The sequence below is a fragment of the Lolium rigidum genome, chromosome 1, assembly GCF_022539505.1.
Source record: "Lolium rigidum isolate FL_2022 chromosome 1, APGP_CSIRO_Lrig_0.1, whole genome shotgun sequence".
In the NCBI taxonomy this organism is placed as follows: Eukaryota; Viridiplantae; Streptophyta; class Magnoliopsida; order Poales; family Poaceae; genus Lolium; species Lolium rigidum.
The window spans coordinates 61,795,708-61,807,281 of record NC_061508.1 but is presented as its reverse complement, the minus strand read 5'-3'; the positions used below and the strand labels follow the sequence as shown (position 1 = coordinate 61,807,281).

General features: G+C 46.1%; 1 protein-coding gene across 1 annotated transcript; it reads right to left on the bottom strand.

Moving 5' to 3' along the window:
• Positions 1 to 214: 214 nt before the first annotated feature.
• Positions 215 to 2,627, bottom strand: LOC124674150 (probable trehalose-phosphate phosphatase 8). Its single transcript, XM_047210190.1, has 10 exons — positions 2,358 to 2,627; positions 2,135 to 2,275; positions 1,867 to 2,016; positions 1,717 to 1,779; positions 1,516 to 1,617; positions 1,301 to 1,378; positions 1,132 to 1,201; positions 932 to 1,002; positions 738 to 830; positions 215 to 572 (listed from the first exon to the last, which is right to left on the bottom strand). The coding sequence occupies exons 1-10, from the start codon at positions 2,625 to 2,627 to the stop codon at positions 498 to 500; spliced, it is 1,113 nt and encodes a 370-aa protein (XP_047066146.1). The 3' UTR covers positions 215 to 497.
• Between the last annotated feature and the right edge of the window lie 8,947 nt (positions 2,628 to 11,574).

Sequence of the window (11,574 nt, the reverse complement as noted above, 5' to 3'; positions counted from 1 at the left end):
AAACAAGGGCCGTGTTTGCTGGGACTGAGTGTGGCAGCTTCACCCTGTGCCTCCTCCTGCATGTGAGGAGCAGCCGATACGCCCTGCCCTAGTTGCTTAATCAGGCTGTATCTGGCAGGCACATATGTGCGCATGTAATGTATACACTACGGAGGAAAGAAAAGTTGCATGTGCGCACTTCAGTTAACAAACAATTTATTCGCCATTAAAATTCTTACATATGTTACATTTTGCTGGAATGGTCTGGTCTGATCTGATATCATACAAGGGATCGATGAACTTTGTTGATCGTCCATGGTGGTGAGAGGCAGAGATTAATTTGCAGATGCAAATCCTCCCAAACCCATGCAACAGTAGGAAAAGTACAAATCTAGTGGTATGCATAGGAGGATTATTACAGGGAGGGCAGTACACGGTTAATTAACTAACCAACTTATAACTAAATAAACATGCTCGAACTTCTTGCGGAATTAACAAGAGCCAGCAGCATCAGGTCGCTACACCCTTGAGCGCGGCGCCGCCGACGGTGGCTGGCGCTTCCAGTTCACCAACCGGAGCAGGAACTCCATGACCTGGGAAGAAAACAAAGATATGGATCTTAATCTATACAGGTTTGCTTAACTAGTCTCTCTCACGTATCACGATCACCGGTGACTGTATGATGCAGTGTGCTGTATCATGCTATCATTTTTTTAAGATGGTAGTATACAACTATGGAACTATGCATGCATGTATACCTCCGTAGGGTCCTGAAGTGAGTACGATGCGTCGGTCGCTCTGGGGAACTTGGAGACAAGAATGCCTACACCATGACCACTCTTTCCCAACACCTAATTGACACCAAATTAATTTAGTAGAATTAGTTAGTACTACTGGGTTAATTTTAAAACTCGAATACAGTATAAAAAATGAAGCCACCAGGTTCGTATACCTTGAAAGCATCCTCGTCTGTCCGGTCGTCCCCGAGGTACACCGGCAGGACGTCGCTGCGGCCGTCGAATCCTAGAGAGGGAGCAGCAAACATACAAACTCCAATTATTCGACAAGATTCTTGCTTGAAGTGACACTGTGGGAACAGCTATCTAGCCATGATCGACGAGGAAGAAGATGAGGACGCGGCGTGGTACTTACCGAGCGATTGGAGCAAGAATTCCACGGCCTTGCCCTTGTCCCACATGATGGACGGCCGGACCTCCAAAACCTGCAGTTCATCAGTTAACCACATGGTTACTTGATTAATTAAGCACTGATTAACTCCATGATCGAGGCCGTGGTCGCGACCAATCAATTAGTCAGTCACCTTTCTGCCTTCGGTGAGCTTGAGGTCGGGGTAGTCCCGGAGCACGACCTTGACTTGCTCGGCCAATGGACTCCAGCTCTGCAGGAAGGGAGCAGTTGAGATCAATGATCGATGCACACCAGCATTTGATTAAGTTAAAACCTTCTTGTTTGACTTGGATTGCTAAGGTTTTATTTTGATTCGTCGATCGATTAGGAAAATGAAAACTCTGTTACCTTTTCATCTACGCATCGGAAGTGCACGGAGAGGCAGAACTTGTTGTTCTCCACCCTCGCCCCCGGCGTGCCCTTGGTCCTCTCCACAAGAGCCTCGTAAGCCTGACACCAGGAAAAAAAGAATAATCTTTGGCAAGTTCCTCATGGCTCAACTAACTGACCACACGAGCTTGAACGAGAGTTCTTGTTGGATGGGTGTACCTCGGCGATGACCGGGAGGAACTCGAGAGCAGGCTGCAGCAGGGCCGCCGTTGTTGTTTCCTCCTAGAAACCAGGAGTAGCAAAAGGAATCAAGCAAAAATGATAGGGAAGTGATGGGCAAAGAGATGAGGAGGAGATATAGTGGCGTACGTTGGAGGTTGGCCCCTTGATGTCCATGCCGTGGCTGCCCGCGTAGTAGAGCTCCGGGAGGCCGACGAAGCTGTACACCTTTTCGACGCACCGGCCAGTGACGATCGCCGCCGGGAAGTGCTCCGCCACTTCGCGCACCGCCGCCCTCATCTGCATAAGCAGACCGTTCAACGTAAAAAGAACATCGCAGTAACTTCAAGCAGCTAGCTAGCAGCCTAGCACAAAATGCTATCTCATGGTCACTATGCTCTCTTAGTGTTTCACTCACCTCGCCGGTCATGAAGGCCTTGTCGGGGTCGGCGACGATGGGGGAGAGCGTGCCGTCGTAGTCCATGAACACGACGACCTGCTTCCCCTCGGCCGCCGCCACGATCTGCTCGAAGCTGCCCAGCGCCGACGGGTGTCGCCTCTGCATGCACACGCGTGTCGTCACAACAACAGCAGCTTGCCCGGGGCATGCAGCACGACAGAGAGGAAGCAGGCGAACTCACCGTCCACGCGGCGTACTCGTCGACGGCGGGGGAGCGAGCCGGGGAGGACGCCCGGATGGCGTCGACGACCCAGCTGGTGGTGCAGGGTGCCGGCGGCGGCCGGGCGCGGTAGTGGTCTTCAACGGCGGGGGCTCCACGGTACGCGCTCCGCAGCGACGTCGATGCGGCGCCGCGGCACGCGAAGAGCGCACGGCCGGAGGAGCCCGGCATGGCCGCGGCGGCCGCGATTCCACCCATGTCCGGTGGGAACACCACTTCCTGATTCGCCATGGCACAAGTGTGTTATGACACTCCTCGCCGCGTGAGAGTGGTGGCCAGTGGTAGTGGGCTAGTGGCGACTAGTTTACGAGGGGACCGGAGCGGTTTTCTTGGGCGAGGAAGCCAACGGCGAAATGTCGGTACTTATAAAGGAGGAGCGGCAAAGTGTGATTGGTACCATACTGATACTGTAGCGGCCAGAGATTCGCAAAAAAAAAATTACTGTAGCAGCAGATGGCACGCAGCCTAACCGTTCGATCAGTATCGACGGTGGTATGTAAGTATAGATGCAGGGGCCGGTATGGTTGTAAGAGCATCTTCAACAGGCGTTGTATAATCGGCTTTCTATGCGGATGCAGCGCGCGGAGCTGGCGAGGGCTCCACCAGGTGCTGTAAATCGCCACGCCAAAATGCAGCGCTGTGCGCTAAAATGCAGCCCCAAAAACAACATTTTCACACAATTACACATCTAACAGATCAAACAAAATCTAAAAATATAAATGTATTGATAGTTCAACCCACGTTTGTACAACCCAATTTAAAACTAAACTACACTAAAACTAACCGGACTCTAGTCGAAGACGAGGAGTTCGATGTTATGGACAACACCGGAGTCGTCGACCACTCGAACTCCGAGGAGGAAGAGACGACGGTGATGGTCGACGGACCGGCGCCATTCTTCTTCTCCTCCTTCTTCCTCGCGGCCTTCTCCTCCTTCTCCTTCTTCTTGGCCTCCTTCTTGGCCCTCCTCGCCTCACGATATCGCTTCTTCGCCGCCTTCTGCTCTTCCTTCTCGGCGTAGAAGGCGACCTCCGGGGCCACGTCCTCCGGGAAGCGCCGCACCCACTCGAGGCGCATGCGCTCGTCCCGCTCGGCGATAATGAGGCGATGTTCGAGATCGCACTGCCGCTGCCTCGCCTCCCGCGTGACGGCCTGCGGCGGCGGCGCGATGTCTTCCCCTGCTGCTGCGTCCAGACGTCAGAGAAGTTCATCGACCGCCGAGAACGGCCGAGGCATCAGGCGATCGTGTCGTACGCGCGTGCCGCCTTGTGCGCTGTCTCAAACGTGCCGAGCCCGATGCGCTCCTCGCCACTCCGGATCTTGGCGTAGAGCGCCCCGTTCGGACGCGCACTACTAGGAAAACTATTATAGGTAGGAATGTATTGTGTGCGCACCTAAAAGTGCGTGCTCCACAAAAATATTTCTGTGGCGCATAGGTGAAACTTTGGTGCGTCACAGAATTGTGGCCTTCTGTGGCGCATTTAGTGGGATGCGCCACAGAAACTCGGTGGGGCCCATGCGGGGTGCAGTACTGCACATGGGTGAAGGAAATTAAGTGGCGCATGTCCAAACATGCGCCACAAAAAGTGGGACTTATGTGTCACATGTTGGTGTATGCGCCATAGAATTCCTTGTGGGGGCCCACCCCTAACAGTACGAGGCCACATCTCTGTGGTGCATATGCCAATATGCGCCACAGAAGTCCAGCTTTCGTGGCGCATATTGGCATATGCGCCATAGAAGGTGCACAATAGATCTAGGTTGTTAGGCAGCTTTCCCCTCCCCTACTAGCACCCCACAACCCTTTTCATTCTTGTCTCCTCCAACCAGCTCGTCTTGCTCCTCCCTCCCACTCCATTTTGGTCATACTTTCTCCATTTTTGATAGCTTTAAACCTATTTTGGTTGACATATTTGTGAGGGGAAGCCACTCCAACTTGTAGAGGGTAATAAAAACCACCTTTTTCTTTCCTCCTCCGCATCCCTCTTGCTCCATTATTTTCTCTCCACCACCCAATCCTCTTGCTCCACTATGGTTGGTAGATTTGCAAGAGGTTGAGTAGTATTGGATGCATGTTTTGTGCGCATGCGGTTGTCGGCGCAGTGTGTATGGATGTTTTGTAGGTGAAGATTATCGCGCTCTCGGGCGGTGTGCGATGGGGAGATGATGTTTCTACATTGAGCATGCATGTGTGTTTGTGCATGGTGTGTGTGGTTCTAATTAACATACTTTATGTGCTCTATGTATGACGTGCGCAGGAAACCATGGTCGTCCATATGAGGGGGGCACAAGTGGTTAGATACAAGGTGAACGCGAAGGCCGACATGGTTCAGAACAACAGGATCTTGATAAGATGTCTGTGTCAAACATGCGGACTCCGGAAGTGGATCGACCCTGATTCTGGACAACTAGAGAATCTCCTGCTCAGGCACGGTTTCATGCTCAGCTTCCATGAGGAGCCGGCGGAAAATGGTGGTCATGAAGAAGAGACCGACATCAGGCAAGAAGACGAAGAGTCTCCCAAACATGGTGTTCATCATGACGATGGAGATGCCAATGAAGGAGACGATGCCGAAGCAGATGGTAGTGGAGAAGACGAGAGCACGCAGCCGCCACTAACGTCGGCCTTGCGGGACCCTCATGTTCAAGAACTACTCCTCAAGGAGACGGGCAACGCCAAAGCTGAAGCCAAGCTGGCGCAAATGGAGGTAGACAAGATGACTCCATTGTTTCCTGGGTGCCGGCCCGAGGATACACAGTTGAGTGTAACGCTCGAGTGTCTGGAGATGAAGGTGGAACACAAATGGACCAACACTAGTGAAATTTCATGGAGCCCCCATGTGTGGTTTTGGTAATTAATGACAATTCCTATGGACTAATGTATGCATTGAGTAATATTTGTAGCAGTTTTCCATAGGCAATGCTTGAACCATATGTTGGCTTCAAGGTTGCAATAATAATAAATTGATGAAGAATATTAAGTGTCAAGTATGTATTGAAGATGAAGATGAAGATAAAGTGAGACCTCAAGTTTAACTTCAAGACATCAACATGATGAAGAATGAAGAAATGAAGTGCAAGTACAAGTACAAGCTAAGCCAATTCGAAGATCCCATTTGCTTGAATCTTGCCATCCATATGGTGATCATGGATATGTGAAGTTGCACCGAATAAGAAGCTCTCCCATGGTGGATTGTGGGGGAGCAATCCACAAGACTTCGTCAAGCAAGCACTACCAAGAAAGATGTTCCATCTTGTTGCTGCCAAGATCATCATCATCAAGCTCAAGTGAAACACGCAAGGTTCAGGTTTTCTCTTGATAGGATTTCTTTCTTACCGGTCTCATGGTGTAGTTGGAGACTGGTTTATAGTTTAGTTGTCGTACTATCAAAAGGGCTCTCGAGTGAGTAACTCGATCGTATCCTTCGGAGAGCTCAAACATTTGCATTTTTGCATCATCCTTCCTAGTAGTTATTTGGATCTTATCCATGTGGTGTTTTAGAGCTTGTTTTTATTTCCATGTCATGCTCTAGATCATTGAAAATGGATTCCACATGAATCACTTGTTGCATTTTCGATATTGGAGTTTTTCTCGGTTTCTTGTATTAAGAGGTTTCACTTTAAAATTCATAGAAAAATCTACCCACTTGTTCCTGAGTTTTTCACTCTTTTTAGGGATAGCTCTTGTCATCCTATTTACAACAAAATTTGTTTCACCTAAATCCGAGTTTCCTAACTCAAGTTGTTGCTTTTTCCATATTGGAGGTTTTACCGGTTTGTCTTTATAGATAGGTAAGCCCTGTATTCATTTGTTTCTATCCTTCCTTGCTTTACTATGATGTTTCTATGAATATTATTATTGATCTCTTTTTTGTGATTTCAACGAGCCCAAGATGATCAAAATCGGAGTCCGGATGCAAAAGTTCTTAAGGTTTTCGTATCGGGTGTTTGAGTATAAACAGGGAGGCCGGCACTGCCGCCGGGAGCACTCCGGCACTGCCGGCCAGTTGTGATTTTGGCCCCAACGGGCAAAAATCTGAGAGCCCTTTTAAGGCCTTCTTCCTCCTCTCTCTCTCTCCCTACTTCTTTTTGCTTCACTTGCTCTCCTCCATTGCTAACATTTGAGAGCTTCCTCTGCCTCTAATCCCTCCATGATTCTTGCTCATATTTGAGGAATAGAGAGAGAAGATCTACATCTACATCTTGACCAATAAAATCTCTCTCTTTGTGAGGGGAATCCACTAGATCTAGGTCTTGGAAAATTTGGTGTTCCACCTCTTATTTGTTCTTCCTCTCTTATTCCCACAATAGCTTTTGTAGCTTTATTGGAATTTGAGAGAGAAGGACTTGAGCATCTTAGTGGTGTTCTTGCCATTGCATTTGGTGCATTGGTTTGAGTTCTCCACGGTGATTCATGGAAGTAAAAGCAAGAAAGTTGTTGCTCTTGGTTTCTTGGAACCCTAGACGGTTTTGAGGCCTTTGTGGTGATCTCTTGGGAGCCTCCAATTAAGTTGTGGATGCGTGCCCCAAGCTTTGTGTAAGGCCCGGGTTCCGCATCGAAGGAAATCCCTTAGTGGAACCGTGACTTAGGCCTTTGTGGCAAGGATCACCGGAGAATAAGGTGAGGCGCCTACGTGGCGCTCGGTGTGTGGTGTGACTACCACATCTTAGGGTGAGGCCTTCGTGGCGTTAGTGTGCATCGAGCAACCACACCTCAAGGTGAGGCCTCTTGTGGCGTTCGGGAGCACTAAGCCACCGCACCTCTCCAACGAAGATTAGCACTCGCAAGAGTGTGAACTTCGGCATAAATCATCGTCTCCCGCGTACCTCGGTTATCTCTATACCCGAGCTCTTTACTTATCCACTTTACTTTGTGATAGCCATCATGCTTGAAGTTATATATCTTGCTATCACATAGTTGGTTGTGTTGCTTAGCATAAGTTTTTCATGCACATAGGTGAACCATAGTATATAGGCTTTGGGCTTGACTAAGTAAATGCTAGTTTTATTCCGCATTTGTTAAGCCCATCTAGTAAAAGTTTTAAACCGCCAATTCACCCCCCTCTAGGCGACATATGTGTCCTTTCAATCGGTATCAGAGTCCGGTATCTCATTTTAGGCTTCACCGCCTTGAGAGTAAAGATGTCGGCTAGAGGATTCATGCTTGATGACACTTTTGTATTCAATGGCACAAATTATGATGCTTGGAAAATTCGCATTCTTAGTCATTTTCGGGACATTGACCCTCATATGGCGCAAATTGTAGATATAGGTTTTTATCCTCCTATGGATTCCCAAAATCTATCTTTAGAGGATGAGAAAAAATTATATCTCAATGCGCATGCTTCTAATGATCTTATGACAACTTTGAGATATGTAGGTCTTGTTCCATTCTTGCCTTGACAAGATCTTGAAAGGAGCCTCAAGTAACTCATCTTTATCTCATGGTTCTCATATATGCTTTATGGCCAAGGGTTCCACGGTATCTCCTACCATGGAACCTAATATTTCTCGTGGTGATAAGGATGAGGATGAGTATGAAGAAGAGGACTGGGTTGCCTCTCTACGTGATAAGGGTAAGAGTGTATTTAGTGTTCTTTGCAAAGATAAAATTGCTAGCTCTCACTTCTTTGAAATATTGACTACCGCTATTGAGTGCCAAAAACTTATTTGGATTTGTGAGAACACTATTAAAATGGGGGCTCTTGAACGAGAGTATGCCAATGATGTACCATCCCTAAAGAATGATCTTGAATAAGAACAAGAGACCGTAGCCTCTCTTGTGGAGAAACTTGAAACCCTTGAGGAGTCTCAAAATGAAATAATTGCTAAACTCACTACAGAAAGAGACCATGCTAAAGCTCAATTAAAAATTCTCAAAAAGGAAAAGTTCAAGTTTGGTGTTGGTCATGAGAAACTTGTTAAAGATCTATATGATCTAGACAAGGTCCACAAGGTCTTGGAGAGCGAACACTCTATCCTCACCAAGTCCCATGAGCAACTTCAAGCTTCATATTTAAAAGAGCATGTTATGTTACCCTCTCTTCTTGATATGTCTTGTGGTGATGCTTGTGCTACTAACTCTACTTCTTGTGAAGCATCTATCTTGCAGGAGAATGTTGAGCTAAGGGCTCAACTTGAATTACTAACTAGAAATTATGGAAAATTGGAAGAAAATAATGGAATTTTTTTAGCTCCCATGAGGATCTTCTAGCTTCCCATGATAGGCTAAAGTTAGCTCATGAGGCTATTATGTCAAAGGTAATATCTTGTGAGCCTCATGTGGACACTAGCACTACTACTCAAAATGTTACATTGCCATGTGCTAGTCCTAGTAATTCATCCACTCATAGTATTGCTAAATCTTGCGATGAATTATCTTCCTTGCCTTGTTGCTCTAACAATGAAGGTTCTTCTTCCTCTAGTACTTGTGTTGTTACTAACCATCTAGAGGAAATCAAATAGCTCAAGGCCCAAGTCACTTCTTTGAAGAACGAATTGATAAAGGGTCATGAAGGGAAATGCAAACTTGACAAAATGTTGGGTGTGCAACAATCCCCAATGACAAGAGTAGACTTGGATTCAACTCCAACAACAATAACAAGTCCAATAAAAACAAGAATAAGAAGGGCCAATTACAATTCAAAGACCCGGCCAAGATTGTTTGCTTCAAGTGCAAAATTGAAGGGCACCATGTTAGATCTTACCCTTTGAAAAAGAATAAAAAAGGGAAGAGGCCTCAAACTTAAACTCATATTCAACCTCAAGTTGAAGAAAGGACACTTCCCAAGAAGAATCGAGCTAATGCTACCATTGTGGAGAAATCTAGTGAGAAGAAGGAGAAGAGAAGAACTTGCTACATATGCCGTGAGAAGGGCCACATCTCCTCCTTTTGCACTGTTGGTACCTCATCCAACCATATCATATTGATGATGTTTATTCTCTTCGTAAGGATGAGGGTGGCAATCTGTTTGCCAAATATGTTGGTGCTCAAACCTCTAAGCTTCATCGCAAGTTGTTTTTCTCCGGCACCGATGCAACAATACCCTCTCCCCTACAGGGAGAACATGCGGGAAATCGATTGGGTGTGGCCATGCGGGAGGTAGGAGGAGATGGGGTTAAGGAGGGGTGCGGGTGGGGTCCATCCACAGGATGCATGTCCTCGTATCACCAAGGACATAATCACCCGTATAGCGGAATTTCTGGTAATTTAGGTGCCTGCACAAGGACTTCGGACAATTATAGCACGAACCAACATACAATCTACCAGACACAGTTTGAGGCTATTTAGTTGCATGTGCAAGGGTTCCAGACAAGGCTACCACGAACCTTAAAGCAAGTGCTTAAATCACCATTGCATGCCTTGAGAACTAGCCTCAAGTGAATTTGTGGTCACCTCCCAAGCCCCTCTAGTTATCTCCACACATATTTCTCTCTCCTGGTCTATAAAGAAGTTTCAGTTCGCTACCTGAAAAATGATAGCAATAGTTGTAGGTTATTCGCCTTTCAGTTTTTTGCATGAGTCTTTGTGTGAGTTGTGTTTTAGCATGTTTGAAGTGTCGGCCTATAGGTGTTATCCTCTTAGGATTTGTTACTCACAACACGAGTCTTTGTGTCAGTTGTGTTGTAACTTTGTTTCAATCATAATGAGAGACCGAGGTCCTTTTGGAACCCCCTTATGTTAAAGAAAACATGGTGATTCGGCTCACACAATTGATTGAAAATTTGTTTGTTAACCATAGCTCTTCGATTTCTTGTTTCCATTTGGAGTTCACTGTGATCAATTTTGTCAAACCCATGGTGAACGGTCAATGTTTCAAAATTTCTTTAAGCAATAGCTTTATATCGTTGTTCCCATAACTTCCATGTTGTATGTTTTCTATTTTAAGAGTAATGACAAAAGCCGTTATGAGTTCTTATCGAGTAGATGAAATCTATCTTTAATGGATATATATATATATGTATGTGTGTGTGTGTGTGTGTGTGTGTGTGTGTTTAGTTGATCTTTCTCTTTAGTTTTTGTGTATATCACACCACACACTCTCTTGGCCATCTTCTATTTGCACCAATAATTTAGTTTGTGATGGTATGTACACGAAAAGATTTGTATTGATGATGTGTGATGTCTACGGGTGCTTCTATTCTTGTAGACAGTGTTGGGCCTCCAAGAGCAGAGGTTTGTAGAACAGCAGCAAGTTTCCCTTAAGTGGATCACCCAAGGTTTATCGAACTCAGGGAGGAAGAGGTCAAAGATATCCCTCTCATGCAACCCAGCAACCACAAAGCAAGAAGTCTCTTGTGTCCCCAACACACCTAATAGGTGCACTAGTTCGGCGAAGAGATAGTGAAATACAGGTGGTATGAATAAATGCGAGCAGTAGCAACGACACCAGAAAAGTGCTTTGCTGTCCAGGATTGGTGTGTGGTTGATGGTGGTAATATTGCAGACAGTAGAGATGCAGTAAAACAGTAAACAAGCAGCGATAGCAGTATTTAGGAACAAGGCCTAGGGATCATACTTTCACTAGTGGACACTCTCAACATTGATCACATAACAGAATAAATAGATAGATGCTAGACTCTACACCCTCTTGTTGGATGATGAACACCACTAACCGTGTAGGATTACACGAACCCTCAATGCCGGAGTTAACAAGCTCCACAATATTCAATGTTCATATTTAAATAACCTTAGAGTGCATGACAGCATCAACATAACCAAACCAAGTACTAACATAGCATGCACACTGTCACCTTCACGCTACGAAAGGAGGAATAGATCACATCAACACTATCATAGCAATAGTTAACTTCATAATCTACAAGAGATCACAATCATAGCCTACGCCAAGTACTACACAATGCACACACTGTCACCATTACACCGTGCAGGGAGGAATAAACTACTTTAATAACATCACTAGAGTAGCATACAGATAAATTGTGATACAAAACACATTGCAATCATAAAGGGATATAAATAAGCACTTCACTATGCCATTCATAACAAGTGAATAAGTATTCCGTGAAATATGGCCTAAGAGACCCACACGGTGCACACACTCGTCACCTTTACACACGTGGGACAAGGAGTCTCCGGAGATCACATAAGTAAAATCCACTTGACTAGCATAATGACATCTAGATTACAAGCATCATCATATGAATCTCAATCATG